The sequence below is a fragment of the Juglans microcarpa x Juglans regia genome, chromosome 2D (genome assembly GCF_004785595.1).
Source record: "Juglans microcarpa x Juglans regia isolate MS1-56 chromosome 2D, Jm3101_v1.0, whole genome shotgun sequence".
Classification (NCBI taxonomy): Eukaryota; Viridiplantae; Streptophyta; class Magnoliopsida; order Fagales; family Juglandaceae; genus Juglans; species Juglans microcarpa x Juglans regia.
The window spans coordinates 8,426,694-8,447,933 of record NC_054596.1 but is presented as its reverse complement, the minus strand read 5'-3'; the positions used below and the strand labels follow the sequence as shown (position 1 = coordinate 8,447,933).

Sequence of the window (21,240 nt, the reverse complement as noted above, 5' to 3'; positions counted from 1 at the left end):
AATACAGCTCATTAGATCACAAATCACAGGCCGGTACTGCCTTATTGACCCAAGTTTCACGATTGGCCTTTTCTGCTTTTGTATGGCCTTTTAGGGCCCTTGTGACCATCATTTTACAAACAATTAATTAATTTCCTGTAACATCGAAAAGATCATAATAGAAGACACGAGAAGTGATCATGACCCACATATATATACACACACATGATCTCATGAATCCTAGCTAGCTCCTTTGTAATTCTTTGGGTTTTTTTTTTTTTTTTCTTCGGCCTGACCGGTCCACTTCTTGGCTGACTGAGGCATATGTAAAATACTTTATCAAGACTCAAAGATGGGGATATGTTTTGTTTTCTTGTATAGTAGATAGATTTGATTTTCCCGGTCCACCGCAAAGAAAAACAAGAATGAATTAAACCAATTAATTAAACTAATTCATGTCTGACGTGTTTTAGTTGCTTTCTGGGTAAGAATCGCCGACCGGTTTAAAATTTATTTGATATTTATGTTAAGAATATAATATAAATAAAAGTTTTAACTTTTAGAATAAATAGTGATCTCATATGGTATAAGTCCCGATTACTAATATATTGGATTATAAAAACCATTAAAAAAGGAAGCAATTATAGAAAGTTTAAGCCTTTATTAATACAAGGAAACCTAATTTTTTAGAAGGGGGGTTCCCTTTATTGTGCACTGTAATAGCCTATGAGCACCTCTTAAATATTAAATTAAAAACAAAGCCCATTTTGAGGTAAGATTGTTGTTTCGAAATGTAAAGCCCATTAAGGCCGGGCAGGCCTCGAGTCCCATTCAGCCATCAGGGCCCATATGATTGAGTCCAAAAACTTTCAACGTATGGGTAATTGTTGGACTGTACCCAAAGATTATTAGAAGAGACTTTCAACGGCTGATATGGCACTGAGGCAGCTAGCTCCCTTGGAAACATGTCGTAGAATGAATATATAAACCTAGTCAAAACCATTTATTTAGTGGAGATTAAAAGTTGTTGTCGGCCTCGACCTATGTGTCTCGTGATGCTTCTTATCAAAAGCGAGGAAAAGTTATTGTGTATGTTGCTGTATTGGTTAATTAGACAGGAGAAGATTGTAATGATGGGGCTCAACAGGGTTTTAATTAAGTGGGCCAAAACATATGTGGGTTGACCCAAAAGCTCTGATATCACTACACTTTAGGTATCTAAATAATATTAGATTTGAGCCCAACTTACGAGCATCGGTAATAGTCTGGTTATTGCGAAGTTTAAATTTTAGTTAGAACTTCAAGTTTTGGTTATAGTCAAAATCTTTAGTAAAATTAATCCATATTAAATTAGGCATCTTAAAATTAAAATAATAATATAATATTATATATTTTAATAATATTTTACAATTTTGTTTTTTAATATTGTACAAATATACTTCATATATTTCTTCAAATTGAATTCAACCACCAGATGCCACAAAATCCAGGGGAAATATATTACATACAGTTGAAAAATAAAATAGAATAAGGTAGAAAATAACGGACTATTTATCAAAATTGAAATGAATAATATAGACTTTAAAATAATTAGATAATATAGACATTAAAATAACGTATAGACTTTTTGAAATAGATGTAAGATATTACAAAAAAGAAAGGGCATGAAAAGTAACATTTATGTATATAATGTATGATGGGTCAAAAACTTCAAAACCTGTACACCCGATATAAGATTAAAATATAACGGTTGTTAAAAATTATTAAAATATTACTTTAGTAAGTGAATATTATCTAGTTAAAGATGACTTGAAAGCTTAATTTATTGTAGCTCATATGTTCAGTGTTAGTGGTTTGGTTAGTCTAATGTAGAGAAATCTAATTATTGATGTTAGGATGCTAATTATATATCACAGTACTAGGCGCATGCGTATTTTGTTTAACAACAAATTAAGAAGCTAAAACAGAGTAGAAAGCATGACATGGTGAACTTTTAATTAATAGCAATATCCTTATTACATTATGCATGTAACAGCACTTTATTATCCTCGATCGAACAGACATATATAATATATTAATTTCTTTGTCTTTAAGCAGATATTAACAAGTTCGTAATATTGCGCACTTGATCAGAGTATCCCAATCTCCTTTTCTTTGTCCGTCTTCCCCACACTGTCAGTTTCGGAACCATGACGTCGAGGCTTTCCAGCGTTGTCTGGGTCTGAGTCACTTGAAGTTGGTTCCACGAAAAGCCCTGTCATGAGGCACTGTCTTTCTACGGTTGGCTCATATGTAAGCTTCTCGGGTGGGGTGATGTTGGATTCAGCCTTGCGTGTTTCAAGAGCCTCCGGTTTACCACTTGATTTGACCGGTTCTTTTTGTTCATTGGATACAACCAACTGGACGCCAGGATTCCTTTCGGTGATGGAATTGTCAAACAACATCGAGTTGTTGACACTCTGTACGTTGCTATTGACGTATGCTCTTGATGGCGGGTTTTCTTTTGTGATTGGATTTTCGGATCTCTTAGCCTTGGAGCTCCCCTCTCCATCAGCGGTAGCTTCAGTGCTCTCAGTTGGATTGAGCTTGTAACCTCGCTGAATGTGGACCTTTCCTTCTTTTTCAGCCCACTCTAAACCTAAGTGCATTGATGCTCCTTCATTTCCACCAGCTATGGTTATGACACTGACTGGTTTTTCATCAATCGGATAGCTAGTGGTCAGCTTTTGAAGATACTTCAAAATATCTTTCCTTACCTCTTCATGCGGTGGAAGCTGTTCCCCGTCGGAGACAACAGTACTCGGCTTTTGTGTAGTTGATTTGCTTGATATTTTCCTATCTTTCGGATGCTTTGAACTTGTAGTGTTGATCTGTTTTGCACTAGAACTGGCGGAGTATATTGCCTCCTTTCTGTCAAAAGTTTCTTCCTTCTCCGGCTTCGGCTTTTCTTTTGCTTGAAATGCAGCACTTGTTCTTTCTTCAGTTATTCCTCGCACTACTTTCTTCTCTCCTTCCCTTTCCTCTGACTTTGGCTTAGCATCACCACCAATGGCATCAGAATCTGACTTCTGGGGTTGATCAGTAGTTAGGAAAACTTTTTTTGGCCGTGTCACCACTCCATCTAGTTGAGAGGAGGTTTCAACTGGGGTTTGTTTCTGGGAAACCACTGGTTTTGGTTCTTTCTCAGAGAGAGAAGATGGGGGCTGAGTGGCAGTGAGTGTAGGCTGAGAGCTTTCTTGAATTGTGGATTGTAATGTAGTTGCACCAGTTGGTTGTGATGTCTTTAGGCCAGTAGGTTGAGAGAAAAAATTACGAGATGGAGACCAAGGCTGGTTAAGGGATGTCCCCGATGCTGGTTGGATTTGAGATGTGCGAGATGGTGACGAGGGCACGGAGCCCGCAGCACGGGATTGAGGTGCTGGCTCAGGAGTGGGTTGTAATGTAGTTGCACCAGTTGGTTGTGATGTCTTTAGGCCAGTAGGTTGAGAGAAAAAATTACGAGATGGAGACCAAGGCGGATTAAGGGATGTCCCCGATGCTGGTTGGATTTGAGATGTGCGAGATGGTGATGAGGGCACGGAGCCCCCAGCTCGGGATTGAGGTACTGGCTCAGGAGTGGCTTGAATTAATTCGGTGGATGTACGAAACTGTGATGATGGCTGGGGTTCAGTTCTTTGCGGTACTTGTGCCTGGGGAAGAGGGGGGCCTGTACTGCCGGGGCTGTCCCTGCGTACGGCCTAAATGCTGGTCGCAGAATGGGGACAGCAGTGGCAACTTGAGCAGGCTTTTGGATTTCAGGTGCAGGCCGAGAGGGTTGTGATTCAGCAGTAGGGCGTGGGGGAGGAGGTGGAGAACTTGTTAATGATTGCCAAGGGAGACGAAAACGGAATGGTTGCCTTTGATCTGCCATAGCTATCAAGGAAAAAAGATCTAAGATTAAGATCAGAAGTAGATGGTGTTTGGTTGTGTCCAAGCTTGAAGGTGATTATTAAATGTTTAGTGCATATGACGGTCAATATATATACATATAGGTATGCATTTGATACCTTAGAATTTTTGGGAGCTTTACATTGTTTTGTGCCTTGAAACTGGCACTCTCCTCTTGCTTCTTTGCCTTCGTTGGGGGTAAAGACATGTCTGGGATTCCCTCAGACAGGTTTTCCTTGTCCGGTAAGTCTAGCATCTCGTTTAAGTTGCCTTGGGGTATTCCATTTCTCTGTGGTTCTGTTTTGAGCCTTCTAGTGGATGTTGGTGAACTATGTACTTGAACTTGTGCTGGCAGGCAAGAATCTATTGATAAGTGTAATTTTTACATGATTTTTATTACTTTTTTACTTATTAAAATTGTTAGTTTTTTTTTTTTTTTTTTATTTGCTTGTATTTGAAGGAATGAGAAAGTTTAGTGCAAAAGAAGGGCATTTCGGTACATTCAAGAAAGGAAAGGTAAAAGGGGTGTAACGTAATCCTGAATTGGAAACGTTTCTACACAGTCTTGAATATTCTCACCATATTTCTCACGTTAGAGATCGGATTGAGTTGATTCAAAAGGCGTTGGAAAGCTAACTTAACGGGCTACAATGGTTCCTGAAATAGAGTTGTTGTAATTCTCACATTTTTCAAGCAAAAAAAGGCCTGCAATCTAAACTTGAAAATCTACAGAATTGACAACGGGGATTGGAGATTGATTTTCTTTTCTTGTGAGGATGGCTTCAACGAAAAAAGAAGAGGATCAAGAGTCTATGACTTGGCTTTGGAGGGGAGCAGCCGACATCAAGGAAGAGTCGGGTTTTTGAGTTTTTTTTTCTTTATTCCGAAATTTCTTTCAATTGTTGTATGTTAAACTCTTTGATTATGTTTTTATTCAGTTTTATTATGAACTAAATTCTATTTTCTAGAACTACGATGTATTCTAAGTATGATTATAGGAATCTTTCTTTAATTGAATTAATTTAGTATTTGTTTCGTATTGTTGAGTAGTTCATTCTGGACTTAATGCTTATGAATGATTAATCACCATTTACATGATTTGGGATTCAATTTGAAACTGAGAAATGATAATTATTTCATCCTATGTTTGAGATACCATAATGAATCCGTAGCATAGAGATATCTATGGACTTGTGTAATCTTTATGAGGGTTTCTTTGTTCTTAATGGATTTTGAATGGTTTAGAATTTTCATAGAGATGTAGAAAATTTGCTTGTTGGGATATTTTGTTAATACTTGAGAAAAATTAATAAATAAATTAGAGAGACTTGATTATCAACAATAGTAAATAATTATAATTAATTCAACTAGGAATTTCACATAGGATTAGTTATGGTGAATTGGAAACCCTAGAATCTTGTTTTCTTGATCTCAATTTGGTTATTTTAATTTTTCTAGTTCAACAATTCATTCATATTCGAATTATCAAACAAATCATATAAATTTAATAAATTTTGATACTTATTACTAATATTTCAATCCTCATGGGACGATACTTTTACTCATTTACTTTATTACTTGTTACGATTCGTGTAATTGTGATTTCAACCAACAGGCATTTTAAGTATATTTTACAGTCCATCCATGCGATACGCTTGTATTGTAGCTAGAGTATCAAGATTCAAGGAAGGGGGCATGCAGTACTCCAACTTTCCACATGGATGATACCTTGAGTCCACTGATCATGTCAATGAGGACAAGTCATGGAGTTTGTCAACTGACTGAAGGAAATGTATTTCGGAAGCAATATTCTCTCGAGAATTTATCTAATCTTGAGAGCTTAAATGAAAGAGATAAACACTCTTGAATGGCCATGGAATTGGTATTAGACCCCAAAAGACTTTTTTTTTTTTTTTTTCCTCAGGAAAATGACATTCATTAATAAGCAGAACTTCAGTTCACATAAACTAAAGACATTTATATACAAGATAAACTTATCGACTCCTTTCTAGTTGCATTTCCTTTTGTGTCCTACTGCTGATCAATACTTCTTTCTCAAGAAAATGGATATACAAGCCGCCAAGGCCTTCGACTCTCAATAAAAAGACGTGAAAACTTCATTTACAATCTGCAGACAAGATAACCAAAAAAAAAAAAAAAAAAAAACGAATTACAAATTCTATTTTACAATTCGGCACTATCTTAGAAAATTTAGGACTGGTTTGAATTTAGAGATGAGATGAAATAATTTTAAATGAACAATTTTACTACGTACAACCGCGGTGGAAACCGCCAAGTAATCGGCTTATATTAAAAAAAAATCAAAACCAAAACCGACAGGAGCTCCTCATTTGTAGCTTCTTTTCTCATCTTCTTCCTCAAGCTTAAGTCCTCTATCAAGCTCCAAATGCTTTTTCTCCTTTCTTCATCTTTTTCATTTTTCACACAAAGAATAGAAACATTCACAAAGAATTAGGGGACAATCTCATTATCTGGGTTATAGACGCTAGTGACGTTTAGCCTAAAGAACTAAAATTTACACTCAAACCCAATACAAAGGGGAGGTAACTTTGTTGTTTCGTTCCATCTCCATGTGCCAAAAAAGATTTTTACAAACTAAAGTTGATTTTGACATGAAAGTTTCCTTGAGACAAGAAGATATCCCACTAAAAACCTTGAGTGAATCATGCTGCTTATGTAAGGACTCTAGTTTTCTACTCTCCATTTCTTGCTCTTGTAGTCTTTGCCTCTAGAACTTGAGACAGACGGTTTTGGTTCTCGGTCTGCCATGGCTTGAGGTTGGCGGTGATGATAGTGGAAGGAAAGAAATCGAGAGAGAGGGAGAGAGAGAGAGAGAGTGTGTGTGTGTGTCTGAAAGTAGAGAAAATTGAGAGAGAGGTGGGGAGGTGGGGGAGGGGGGAGCAATGAAATGAGAGAAGTACAAAGAATAAAAAAAATTTATACAATTGGTTTCGCGGGTTCTCCTAGCTGGCTGCAAGTGGAGTTTTACTTAGTTGAAAGATGAAAGTTAAAAAAATATTATTAAAATATTATTTTTTAATATTATTATTATTTTTAGATTTAAAAAAGTTGAATTGTTTATTATATTTTATATGAAAATTTAAAAAGAGAGATGTTACTCATCATCTCACACCACACTCTTTATATATTTTAAAATTATTTTTATTTTTATTATTTATTATTTATTATTTTATTTTATTCTTGTTAAACTAATTGAATTATTTTATTTATTATCCCTACAATGTATACTTGTTATAAGAAAAATGAAAATAAAAATTAAAATAAGTGAATTGTATAGTATACGAAAATGATAAGTAGAAGTAATCTATTCTTCAGTTCAGAGGTCAACATCGTAGCCACCTACTTGCCATAATAAAAGACACGAGAGAGAAATGTCCCCACAAGGCACTGGATAATTAATTAATTATTTAAAAAAATAAAGGGAAAAAAAAAAGTAGAAAGAGAATCTATACCGTGCTGCTTCCGAAAAGGCTCTGTTATCCTTTAGCTTTGCTTTATCCCATATTCCATGTGGAGCTAACCGATCATGTTTTACACTTTCTTTGAATTAACTCAACTACTCGAGCTTTATGTTAAGGGCAGTGATAGTGTGCGGCCGGCCCAGCTTTGACTGGACGTAACTCACTATTGTAAATTTTACTTTTTATTTTTTTAAAATTTTTTTTACATCTTTTTAATATATTTAAATATTTTTTTTAAAAAATATACAAATACACTAATAGTCACTTCCTTAATTAGTAACCAATACACTAATAGTTACTTTTTTAATCAATACATAAAAGAAAAAAAAATAAATTTATGAATAGTTAGAATGAGAGAATAAAATGAGACGGTATAATAATATTATTATTATGTTAAAGAGTATTGATACATGTCCAATCTTTTATACAATTATGTTTTAAAATGAGAGTATTTATGTAAAAGGATATTACTTTTAAAAGTTACTTTATAAAAATATCCTTCATTTAAAACATAATTATAGTAAAGGTTGTAAAATGTATAGCGTGCCTATCAATTTCCTATGTTAAAAGGGGTGGTTTGGATCGTCCGGATAAGCTGGAACATATCTCCCATAGCAGAATATAAGAGAGAGAGATAAATATTTCACATTTAACGAATCAAATTCCAATTAAAATTGGACTCAAAACATGTCATGTTATAAAACTAATCTACACCACCAATCCTAAGAACATGTACTTTTAATAGTACAATCGAAATTTCCTAGCAAATTCTCATCAAAGTTAGGAATTTACAAAAGTTTTTGGCATTATTATCCTATAGATCAGATAATCTCGTACACAAATTCACATTGCTGCAGATATTGCAGGCTCCCATGCCACACTACAATACTAAACGCGACGCCCCCAACAACTCTTCCTTCCATCCTTTGTTAACCTTTTCTATAAATTCTTCTATCCTCCTCCTCAGTTCATCATGATCTTCACCGTCTTCCTTATCCACATCCTTGTTGTCATGAGCACTGTTACCTTTTTCCTCCTTGTCAGCAACAGGTGCTGCTTCCTGCAGGGAATATGACAATTCATTGGCATTTCTTGACAATTCCTTGCCATCGAACAACTGCTCGCTCTCTCTTCCTTGTTTTTGATATTTGCTCGTGTTGATGATCCTTGAAACTGGAATTCCCTCTTCTTTGTCCAAGTTGGGGCTGGATTTCGAGCCCACAAGGATAACGGCAATGATCAAATTGAAGAAACAGAAGATGAAGAGAGAGTTGGATGCAGCCCGAGACATCAACTCCAGCATCGAATCAAACATGGTCGTTGTAAAAATTAAGAGGAGAAAAAAAAGCTGGAAGAGAATGAGAGAGATGGCCGCTGCATGAGAACTTGGAAAATCTTAAACCTATTTATAGCCCTTTATGGATGGAAAAAGAGTGTGAAAGAAGCTAGCAGAGATCGAGTAGCTGACTAGATGAGTGGGGTATGATGTGAAAGCCTAATGAAAATGGAATTATTGCATATTTTTTTAAAGAAAAATATTTTTGAAATAAATTAATTACATAAAAATAAATTTATAAATTAATGTGATTTAATATAATATATTATATAATAAATTTATTTTTATTATAAAATATATCTAATGAATCTCGTAAAATTACATAAATTTATAAATTTAATTATATATATATATATTTTTTTATCTAAATGTATCACTTCACTTTTTTAAATCATTGATGCGTGATCAGCGTGGTTGGGAAGCTTCTTCCCCATTATGTTGTGGGGCTTATACTTTATTACCTTATTAGTCTATTAGAAAGTCCAACGTACGAGCACAACCACCTCACATGGCACTTTCTTGGTAATTCATAACCACCATGTCATCAGGTTGACGTCAACTTTAAAAATAATAAAAAATAATCTTTCCTTTTTATTTTTAAAGGGAAAAATAGACGAAACCACGATGGAAGATTGGGTCAATGACAAAATTGAAGATCAAAAAAATATTGTGAGGCTTGGACCTTATAAAAGTGAATGAAAGCCTAACAAGTGGGCTTTAGTATTGAGATATTGAAGTTTTGTTGGTATGAATTGAATCACATCGATCTTGTTGCGGCTGAATGAAGTGGCGACCCGACGGATGTTGGAAATGACATAGTGTAGTCAAGTAGCCTCGTTCACAGCGAGTCTGTAACATCACTATTTGTCTCAAAAATTTAAACGGTGGGGGTAGAGTGTAGAGTCAGTGTGAAAGGGTTATTCCTTGGATTAGATCCAGGCCCAGGCCCAGGCCCAGGCCCAAGCCCAAACGTGGGAGCCAAGCTGGGCCATGTATACATCGAAGGCCCAGATCAAGGGGATGAGTAGATAGGAAAATCATAGGAAAACATGTGGCAATGAAGACAGCCTGGAAACCACTAACCAACGAACATATGTGCTCGCCGACTGAAAATATCGCTACTCAGATACGACAGACAGAAAAGCTTAGAGAGGAAGGCACGCCGTATTAATGAGATGGGAGAAACTTAGAGAAGAAAGCATGCCACATTAAATGTAACCCAGAGCTCGAAACACACGTCAAACCTAAGTGCCTTATAGCACGGTGAGTAGGCGGCATAAATATCTGATCTCCTACAGAGCAACACTCCACTACCATAGAGACTAGACCGATAGGTATAAATAGACGCATCCTGCAACTAACGATAAGGTTAACATTTTTACATACATTTTTACTGCTTTCTCTCTTCATCTCCCACATCGAAACTAACTTGAGCGTCGAAGGTCTTCATCTCCTCCTTGTAGGGAAGAATCTTAGCACTGTCAGCGTAAAACCGCCCATGCCCGCGAAACATGACATCAACAATGGCGTTGTCTGTGGGATTCTCTATTTTTCATAAATAGTGTGTCCTTCGTATGTCGGCGACAACACGCTCTTAGAGCTCGCAACGTGAAAAAGCAAGATCCGAAGCAATGGAAGGAAGACTCAATGAACAGGCTGCAACCATACAGAAACTTATGGACGACATGGAGACCCTTCATCGAGAGAATGTTGTCCTAGGAGAGGGTGATGGGGAACCAGAAGGAGATCAACAGAGTCATCACTCCGAGAACTGCCAACCCCCTGATGCAATAGTTGCAGAGGAAGAACGACGAAAGGGTGGACCTACATATCCAAAAGCCCCAAAACAAGTACGATGAGGTGGTTAAGCAGATAGGCCCACCATCAACAGTCGATCAACTCCTCACCAGCATTGAGCTATCATACAACGTCGAGGTTATGGTGGTACCTCTACCTCCGAGATTCAAAGTACCACAGATGCACGCATATGACAGTTCAAAAGATCCCTTGGAACATCTAGAAACTTTCAAGACCCATATGACCCTACACGGTTTCCCTAGTGAGGTCACCTGCAGAGCATTTCCCCTTATGTTGAAGGGAGCGGTACAAGCTTGGTTTGGGTCTCTAGGGCCTAAGACCATCATCAGCTTCAACGAGTTGGTCCGTCTCTTCTTAACTCAGTTCATGGCTAGCCGAAATAGGAGGCGACATGTTGTCTATCTCTTAACTATAAAGCAGAGGGACGATGAGAGCCTCAAGTCATACCTCTCTCACTTTAACAAAGAGCGCATGACAACAAATGTCCAAGATGAGAAAATCACCTTGGCAGCATTATTATGGGGAGTTTGGCCTCATAACCCCTTCATGACGGGAATTGCTCGAAAAATCCCAACTTCGCTAAGGGAGTTCATGGACTGCACAAACAGTTTTATAAATGCTGTAGACACTCTTCGAGCGCTAACGCTCCCAGATAGACTGAAATGAAAAGAACAGACAAAAGGACAGCGAACCAAAGCAAAAGGTCAATCCGAGAAGAGGACAAGAAGAGAACCCATGAAACAAAAGAGCGAATTTCCCATGGGAAAGTCGTGCCACGACTACGCTCCAACCTAGCAGTAGAAAGTGAGAAAGGACCAAGCTCCCAAGACAAGCAAAGACGGGATTCAGCTTATCATAAATACTGCACCTACCACAGGACTGGCAGCCACCGGACCAAAAATTGCTTCACCAGGAGGCAAAAAATAGAAGAAATGGAAGCTCAGATAGACCAATGCAGTGATGAGAGACACAACCAATAGCGTAACGATTGTTGGCGCCCTAGGAAAAGCAGGAGCCCTACCCAGAAAAGCAGAAGCCCTGCTCGGAGAAATAGGAACCCTGCTCGGTGGAGCAGGAGTCCTGCTTAGAGAAACAGGAGCCCTAACAGGAGAAGAACTATAGATCGACACGGAGCAAGTCCGCATCGGGAGAGCCAGAATAGAAGAAAAGCCCCAATAGGCGAGATACGTACAATAGTCGGAGGATATGCTGGAGAAGGGACTACCTCATCAGCACGAAAGGCCCTTGCCAAAAAAGCCAGGTATGAAGAAGTGTTCACTACCCATAGGTCGGCTCCTAGTGCTAAGGGCGAACCAAGAGAGCACTTTATAACTTTCAGTGAGAAGGACGAAGAAGGATTGCTATGCCCCCATGATAACACCCTGGTCATAACAATGTAAATCACCAATTATTTGACAAGTAGGGTGTTAATCGATAATGGTAGCTCGGTCGACATCCTATTCTGGGAAGCGTTTATTCAGATGGGGATCACATCAGACCGGCTGCGTCCGGCGCCAACACCCCTCAAAGGTTTCACCGGAGACATGGTCTTGCCTATCGGAGCAATCACTCTACCCGTCTTGGCCGAAACAGCTCCGAGGATGACATCCCTTATGGTAGACTTCCTTGTGGTGAAAGCTCATTTTTCCTACAACGCAATTCTCAAACGTTTCGCGCTGAACCACATGAGAGCGGTAACTTTCACATGCCACCTCAAGATAAAATTTCCAACTCCATCTGGGGTGGGGGAAATACGTGGTGAACAAAAAATCGCAAGAGACTGCTATGCATGGGAAATGAAGCCCAAAGCAATAGAGGTCCAAACTCTCGAATAAGACCAAGAATGAATCATCCTACCCCCACCCCCGACATTGACTGAGTTGGACAGAGAAGTAAGAGATGAAGAGGCTCTATGGCAGGCAAAACCTAACGAACCCTTGGCCCTGGTGCCAATAGATCCAGGAAGGCCAGAGTGCACTTTCTGAATAGGGACTAAGATGGCCATCGAGCTGAGCCAGGCCATGAGACGACTCCTCGCCGAACATTTAACGAATCAAATTCCAATTAAAATTGGATTCAAAACATGTCATGTTTTAAAACTAATCTACACCACCAATCCTAAGAACATGTACTTTTAATAGTAAAATCGAAATTTCCTAACAAATTCTCATCAGAGTTAGGAATTTACAGAAGTTTTTGGCATTATTACCCTAAAGATCAAATAATCTCGTACACAAATTCGCATTGCTGCAGATATTGCAGGCTCCCATGCCACACTACCATACCAAACGCGAGGACCCTAACAACTCTTCCATCCATCCTTTGTTAACCTTTTCTATAAATTCTTCTACCCTTCTCCTCAGTTCATCATGATCTTCACCATCCTTATCCACATCCTTGTTGTCATGATCACTATTACCTTTTTCCTCTTTGTCAGCAACAGGTGCTGCTTCCTGCAGGGAATATGACAATTCATTGGCATTTATTGACAATTCCTTGCCATCGAACAAGTACTGCTCGCTCTTTCTTCCTTGTTTTTGATATGTGCTTGTGTTGATGATCACTGAAACTGGAATTTCCTCTTCTTTGTCCAAGTTGGGGCTGGATTTCGAGCCCACAAGGATAACGGCAATTATGATCAAATTGCAAAAACAGAAGATGAAGAGAGAGTTAGATGCAACCCGAGACATCATCTCGAGCATGGAATCAAACATGGTCGTTGTAAAAATTAAGAGGAGAAAAAAAAGCTAGAAGAGAATGAGAGAGATGGCCACTGCATGAGAAGACTTGAAAAATCTTAAACCTATTTATAGCCCTTTATGGATGGAAAAAGAATGTGAAAGAAGCTAGCAGAGATCGAGTAGATGACTAGATGGTTGGGGTATGATGTGAAAGCCTAATGAAAATGGAATTATTGCATGATTTTTTTAAAGTAAAATATTTTAGAGATAAAGTATTTTACATAAAAATAAATTTATAAATTTATCAATTGATATAGTTTAATATGATATATTATATTATAAAATTATTTTTATTATAAAGTATATCTAATGAATCTCATAGAAATACATAATTTTATAATTTTATTTTAAATCTAACACTTCTCTTTTTTAAATCATTGATGTGATCAGCGTGGTTGGGAAGCTTCTTCCCCATTGTGTTGTGGGGCTTATACTTTATTACCTTATTAGTCTATTAGAAAGTCCAACGTACGAGCACAACCACCTCACATGGCACTTTCTTGGTAATTCATAACCACCGTGTCACCAGGTTGACGTCAACTTTAAAAATAATAAAAAATAATCCTTCTTTTTTCTTTTTTCTTTTTAAAGGGAAAACTAGATAAAGACACAATGGAAGACTGGGTCAGTGATAAAATTGAAGATCAAAAATATATCGTGAGGCTTGACCTTATAAAAGTGAATGAAAACCTAACAAGTTGGCTTTAGTACTGAGATATTGAAGTTTTGTTGGTATGAATTGAATACATCGATCCCTGCTACGGCCGAATGAAGCGGAGACCCGTCGGATGCTTGAAAGGACATAGTGTAGTCAAGTAGTTTCATTCACAACGGGTCTGTAAAATCACCACTTATCTAAAAAAAAATTAAGTGGTAGGAGTAGAGTATAGAGTCAAGATTTAAATTTACAACTTATGCTTTGATACTATATAGAATCACTATTTGTCTCAAAAACTTAAATTGATAGAAAAAAATAGATTTTATCATTTATTTTATATTTTAACACTCTTTCTCACGTGTGGATCATATGCAATTCAAATTTCATCTACAATTGAAGTCTTCCTTTAGTTTTCAACCACTTTATAACAATGGCCCAACATCAATGCTGCCGTTTGCCTTCAGTTTATCATCTCCGATTACCTGAATTTGATTGCTAATATATTCTACTTTTTATTTTTTCATATGTTTAAAAAAATAATAACTAGTAAATTTATGTGTATTTTTTAATATTTAAAAAAAAATTCAAAGGAGAATGAGCTAGCGGTCACACTCAGCTATAAGAGCTTGTGGCCGACTAGCTGGACAGCTTGGACCTATCTTATTTCAACCGCTTAAAAGAAATTGAAATACCTTAAACTGTAGTTATTGCATCACATAATCTAATACGACTTAAAGATGATACAATTTAGATAAATAACAACACTTGTACTTATTTCAACATTCTTATTTTCATCACCACAAATGAGCAGTTTGCTTTGCTGTAGTAGGTTTTATTCTATCGACATCACGAGAATATCACACAATTGATATATAAAAAATTATGTATGCAATCTCCACTTGGGGACTGCTCGCGCACGACTAAATGAATCGTTTTATTAAAACATATGAAAAACTCTTCCATCTCTTTTCTCAGCAATGTAAACACATGCTTCAGATCTCTTCATTTTTTCTAAATTGATGTCCCCTTCTCACCTCGAAGCCTCTATCCCCTTCCTCACAGCACTCAACAGGAAGTTGTATAGAAAGTACAAAACACAAAATTCTTTTATTTGACAATTCATTTTCTGGGAAAAATACAAAAGGCAAACCAAATTCATAGTTTTGTTTGGCAAAATAAATGAAGAGATCTAAATGAAAATATTGTACTTCGTCAAACTTCTTTGTATGTGAGGAGGAGGTAAAAGATTTTGAGATTTGCGTGGTTTCATCAATAAAGCCAAGTAGTTGTTGATTGTGAATTAGAGGAAGCTGGAGCTCCCAAAGAATGAAATGGGTGCTGTCTAATTTGATAGTCACTAGGTTTGGGACATTCTTCATAGCCTATTAAAAAATAAAAAAGATGAAGCAAATGGATCCGATCTATTAGAAAATGAAAGCAAATAAAAAATGATCTTTTTTTCTAACAGATATCAGATATGGCCTATGGCAGTAATTTCTAAAACACGACCACTAGATTGAAGAAATAAAATCAAATAGGAGAAAGATAAAGTGAAAATTAGCGAGGAAAAATGAGAAAAATAGGTCGAGGTGGATGCGGTGGTTACTTACCGGAACTGCTTGGTATGGGGCAAACTCTACTTCTTCTTCCTCTGTCCCTCGTCTTTTATGTCCTCGACAGTAAACAACAATGACATATTCGAAGGTAGCTCCAAATGCCTCTTCCTCCACGTAGTGACAGACATCGTTGCAATCTTCCTATGCTGGCTACCGACGAGCTTCTTGAACCGGTACCGTCTCGTGCCCAAAAGAACACAACCAAGCCATATGGCACACACGTATTCCATAACTCCGTTCTCTCCCAAGGTTGTCTTGGATTTACACAAGAACGATTATAGCCAGGAGTTAGGTTCTATTTGTTTGTGTAAGCATCTCCTCCGCACCATTCATCTGCTCATTCAACGAGATGGATATGCTTTCATTTTTTGTTTCAGCTTCAGAAAAAAAGGGGCAATATGGTCATTGGTCAGGGAAGCACATGCACAAGTGTGAGGCTGCAAGGAGAGTCCCCACTCGGGACTGTACGTAGTAGCTCTCTTGATACACACACACACACACTAGCAGTGGTTCAACGTGCTAGGCACGTTTGCCTTGTTGGAAGAAAAAAAAAGTTTTACCAAAATATATATAAAAATCCTTTGTAAAAGCAGATAACAATACAAATTTATTAAGAAATATATTCATTACATAGAACACAAAGGTAATGGTATTAAAGCTGTAAGAGCTTAGAACATAGCAAATGATTTCGTGCATAATTATATCAATCAATATAAAGCTTTGATGAAATACCTATGTGTTCGCCATACAGTTAACGTACATAATGTAATTCTCTACATGTGACATAGGATTGAATCATTGAGTTACCTGTTAGTTCACAAAAATTTATAGTATAAGCCCACAGTAGTAAAAACAAAGTTGGTGCTAAATAGAATCAATAACTTATTTTCATAATGCCATCTGAAAAAATCTTGTATGCCTGATGAAGTCAGGCCCTCGGCCTCCACCTATGCTTGCAAATGAGAAACAAGAAAGACAATTGTCATGCACAAACATAAGAAGCAATTGAGAATGACTTAATTGTGTTGTATTCCTTGTATGTCAGAACAAACTCTCTGTACAGATATTAAGGTGTGTGTGTGACCAAACTCGGGCTCCTCTCACCAGAAAGGAAATACAATGGATAATTATATAAAATTAACAATAGGAGGTATATAGAACACCACATATCATTCTTTTATTTATTTATTTCTTTCTATTCTAACCTAATTTAATTGTCAGCTCCTCATATCCAACAAGTCAATTTTTATATCATAATGGCAAATTTGTTTAAACGACTCTTAATGTTTAAATACTTATGATAAAATATGATTTTTACCCAACTACTTGGACTGCATAAGTCTCTTTTTCATATAATTTCTAAATGAGACAGTATCAAGTTTGTACGGAAATGTTAGCACAATTTCAAATGAGATGTGAAATCAATGTTTAGCATCCAACAACTACTACTTAGTAACTGCAACAATAAACTTGCAATAGATTAAATAGAAGAAATGCTAAAAAAAGACAACACAAGATGTGGATTTCTAATCAAGGAAGAACACTGTCAAATTTACATTATACCTGCAAAAGAATATAACAGTTCACAACCACTAAAACAATGCCAATTAGTCTATTCAATAACATAACAGAATCTTTATTTTGTTTACCAATTGACAACAATGTCAACTGTGTAATGCTTGTAAGAGGCTATAATCAAGAGGCTCCAAATAATGGCAAGTAGCCAAGCAAACTGCTTAAGGTACCTGCAAGGATAAGCCCACAATAGTTATAAAAAAGTTACGGCTACATAGAACCAAAAAATTATTTTCATAATGTCATACATATGAAAATATATATATATATATATATATCTCGTATGCCTGATAAAGTTAGCCCCTTCGTCTCCACCTATATATGCAATTGAGAAACAATAAAGAAAATTGTCATGAACAAGCATAAGAAGTAATTGAGAATGACTATTTACCTTATTGTGCCTTATTTCTTCCATGTCAGAACAAATAATAACGTAAAAATAATGTGTGATGAAAAAATCAAGTCACCACAGCCATATATCATCTCCCCCAGGGAACTATACATCAATTCAGATCATATGAGCAAGCTGGTGATGATTATATAATTACAGAAGCGTTGAGAGGGGAAAAAAAAATAACAGACTACTAAAAATAACAATCCAGGAGCCTATCATAACCCTTTTGACTAACCAAAACTTTTCTCTATTTTAAAACATAAATAATAAAACATTTGATTTCTAGAAAGGAATTCCCTTTGAACAAAAAAAAAAAAAAAAAAAAAAGCCAGAGTTCAATATTTTAGCATTTAGGACATTTCTATTTCTTTCTCTTAGCATTTCCAAAACTAAAGGGCCAAATTCAAAGCCATAAGAAGAAGGGAAAAAAAAGAGAACCTCAAAGGGGAACTTTTTTGGAAGGAAAATAATAATTTGAAACATACAATCCTTAACATTATCTAATGCAGTATCATTTGTGTATACGTAGCAGGATCTGACCCGAAAACTATAGCACATAAAAAGCAAAAAGCAAAATCCAAAACCTTTCATCTCATCTTGTTAATATATCGGAAAACTAATGCACGTCGCAATAAACATAAAAAAATGTGCAAAGAAATCAGGGTGTTCGAAAAATATAACGAAACTTTCACGGTGTGTTTGGCTGCCAAGAAAAAGTCAGAGAAGTTTTGAATTTGAAATCCACATCTCCCGTCATCTAAAATCCCAGCAAAACGACAACGTAACATTCAAAGTACCAAACCTTCATTCCCTTCCCATTACCTCCGCTTTCTCTGAAAGCACACACAGAGACCGACAAAGATCACTAATTTCGAATGATACACCCAGATTAGATATGAAAATAAGAGAATAAGAAAGAAGTAGAAAATACAAAACTAAAGAAAATCCCTACGTCCGTACCTTAACCAGTGGGTAACCGAGGAAGAAAGTCCAACCAAACGCAACAACAACAAAAACTTCGAATCGATGTTTTGAGCAAAAATAAATGAAGGGTTATTGCTTCATTTCCAATTAGGAAAACTCTTTTTTTTTTGGTTCAGTTGTAGACTTTCTTCCTCCTCATGCTTTCTAGGTTTTCTGGGTTCTTGCAAAAATCAGAGAGAAATATATTTTGCTCAGACAGGGACGAAATCGAACAAAGGGAGCAAAAAGAAACACAAAGCACGGCCATACAAGGACAAAAGTAGGACTGAGGAAAAAAAATCAGGTCTTTCTCTCTCTCTCCCTTCCCGAAGCCCTCTCTCTATCTCTCGGATCTTATTAGATCCTTGTATCGTCGTCATAGGCGCCACCCACTGGGCCCAACCTCATCGACCTCAACGCCACCGATCTCCCCATGCCGACCACCAACGTAAGGTGGTAAGCCCTTTCCCTCCCTTTGGATCTCTCTCCCTCTTGGATCTAGACAGATTCGTGTATCCACACCTAGCCCCGCCACCCACAGCCGCTGGCAGCGCCACCACGAGGCACCGTGGGCATCCTCCCTGTCAAGCCACCCCGATCCACCATTGCTCCAGCCCAGCCTAGCCCAGCCCAGCGTCCCTCTCCCATTCTCTATCTCTCAACCCGTGACCTCCAGCCCTCTCTGTGCCGCCACCAACTGCCTTAGACCACCACGGCCCATGTCCAAGCCCACCTCCCTTAGCTACTACTTCTATCCCCTACACCACCAAGTGAAGAGAAGACCAAAAGAAGAAGAAGAAGATACAGAGATCGTGTTACGCGGAACATGCGGAAAGTAAATCACAAAACGGTAATAAGACCCAACCACAGATGACACAGATAGAAGAAATAAAGTGAGTGTTCATTTTTATTCATCCGTTTATACTTGCTTTTGAGTATAAGGATATATATATATATATATATATAGTCGTTATAACGTAAATTCGTAAAGGGATTGTTGAATTAATTCTTCATTAAATGCTAAACAGCTCGTAATAGAATTATTAGTACAGGCTACAGCCACGGCATTAATTAGGATCTTTCATTGAAAAATGTTATTCTCACCGATAATTTCGTCCGATAAATTTTTTTTTTTATTTAGTGATTAAGAAGTGTGTTTTAATAATATTATAAAAATTTTTTTAAATGTTTAAGGATATAAAAATAAAATAAAATAAAATAAAAAACTTTTTTACCCTTATTGGATCCGTCTCGTGCTAGCACTGCTCATGATTCATTGACCTTTGACACTTTTATCTTTTGTACTAACGAGTATTCACAAAAGGAAGATAAAATGCTTTGTCATCCATGAATTTTATAAAAATAAATTTATAAATTGATGTGATTTGAAAAAATTTTGGATAATAAATTAAAATGAGATAAGATGAAATGAAAGTTGAATAAAATATTATTAGAATATTATTTTTATTTTTGAATTTAAAAAAGTTAAATTATTTATTGTATTTGATGTGAGAGTTTGAAAAAATTATAATGATGAGATGAGATGTTCTCTCAATCCAAAGAAGGTCTTAATGTTATACGTCATATTATAAAAATATTTTTATAAAAAAAATAGATCTAACGTATCAATTTATAAACTTACTTTTATAACATTATTTTGTTGGATAGCACTTATCTTCACAAAAAACAAAAACTACACATTACATAATTGTAATCAGTATGGACGCACTACTTCGATTATTGAAACCCTACAGGATACTAAATTATATAGTATGATTAAATACAACACCCATCTTTATTTTCGAGAACAACTTCAAATCTTTGCAGCTGAGAAAATCCGAAAAGAAAAATGAAAGGAAAAGCCTGAAGGCAGTCTGATCAACCAACTCTACATCAAACGCTAGCCATGAATTTGGTTTATCTAATACGATCAGATCTGCATAAGAAGATTGATCAGTCATTGCCATAAAAAGAAACTTTTATACCTTGCTCTATAGATGTGTTACTATTTGAGCCCAAACAATAGAAAAGCCCAAGCCCCATTTAGTGATAGGCCAGCCAGAGGACATTCAGAAGTTTTATATTTTCCAACAAGCTATTTATCTAAGCAATAGCTCAAAATATTAATGGGCTTAATTTTCATCATTAGTTTGTATAATTGTATCTATTTTTCCTTTAAAGCTATGTGTTTTCTTTTGTATATATTCATCATTATAGCAAAATTCTATACACTACACTACTATCACACATTTATCTTACTATATAAGATGAGAGTGTGTGTATAATATTACTCTTCATTATATTAATAAATTTTTACTTATAAAAAATAACGGAAAATGAAATATGGGTTCCATTTACGTTTTGATTATGGATGGAGGGAGAGGGGATTTTTATTTTTTATTTTTTGGGACAAAGGAGAGGGGATTTGTAAAACAAACACAGGTAAAGATATTCAATAATAAATAAAAAAACGGTAATTTATGATAAGCATTGTAAAAGAGATGGTGATTCGAAAGTGCTATTTTTCATATAAATTAAGATGAATGTATTATATATGGATAAGAGTTTTCTGTTTCTCCCTTGGGCCACCTTTTTCCTTGTAAAACTTTGAACAGGTCCATCATATAAGGTAGTTAAAGACGCACAGAGTTGGCCCAGGAGGCCCGTAAATGCAGGCCCCTTTTAAGGTCATAACCAACCATTGCAAGAGTTTGTCCATTCCATTCCCAA

General features: G+C 36.5%; 2 protein-coding genes and 1 long non-coding RNA gene across 3 annotated transcripts; all 3 read right to left on the bottom strand.

Moving 5' to 3' along the window:
- Window positions 1-1,950: 1,950 nt before the first annotated feature.
- Window positions 1,951-4,162, bottom strand: LOC121249211 (proteoglycan 4-like). Its single transcript, XM_041147932.1, has 3 exons — window positions 4,049-4,162; window positions 3,633-3,716; window positions 1,951-3,590 (listed from the first exon to the last, which is right to left on the bottom strand). The coding sequence occupies exons 1-3, from the start codon at window positions 4,160-4,162 to the stop codon at window positions 2,109-2,111; spliced, it is 1,680 nt and encodes a 559-aa protein (XP_041003866.1). The 3' UTR covers window positions 1,951-2,108.
- Window positions 4,163-8,054: 3,892 nt separating this feature from the next.
- Window positions 8,055-13,354, bottom strand: LOC121248380. The gene is made up of 2 exons (XM_041146841.1): window positions 12,868-13,354; window positions 8,055-8,289 (listed from the first exon to the last, which is right to left on the bottom strand). Exons 1-2 carry the CDS (start codon window positions 13,275-13,277, stop codon window positions 8,253-8,255), a joined length of 447 nt encoding a protein of 148 aa, XP_041002775.1. The 5' UTR covers window positions 13,278-13,354; the 3' UTR covers window positions 8,055-8,252.
- A 4,225-nt stretch (window positions 13,355-17,579) lies between these two features.
- On the bottom strand, window positions 17,580-18,924 carry LOC121248399. Its single transcript, XR_005937442.1, has 2 exons — window positions 18,508-18,924; window positions 17,580-18,380 (listed from the first exon to the last, which is right to left on the bottom strand). It is a non-coding gene; the product is annotated as an uncharacterized LOC121248399 (long non-coding RNA).
- Between the last annotated feature and the right edge of the window lie 2,316 nt (window positions 18,925-21,240).

Coding starts and splice junctions, on each gene's coding strand:
- LOC121249211 (XM_041147932.1), bottom strand. CDS start 4,162: ATGCTAGACTTACCGGACAAGGAAAACCTGTCTGAGGGAATCCCAGAC. Junction 3,717..4,048: donor GTTTCAAGGCACAAAACAAT/GTAAAGCTCCCA, acceptor ACCAGCATTTAG/GCCGTACGCAGGGACAGCCC. Junction 3,591..3,632: donor GAACTGAACCCCAGCCATCA/TCACAGTTTCGT, acceptor CAAGCCACTCCT/GAGCCAGTACCTCAATCCCG.
- LOC121248380 (XM_041146841.1), bottom strand. CDS start 13,277: ATGTTTGATTCCATGCTCGAGATGATGTCTCGGGTTGCATCTAACTCT. Junction 8,290..12,867: donor AAAGGATGGATGGAAGAGTT/GTTAGGGTCCTC, acceptor TTAGTATTGTAG/TGTGGCATGGGAGCCTGCAA.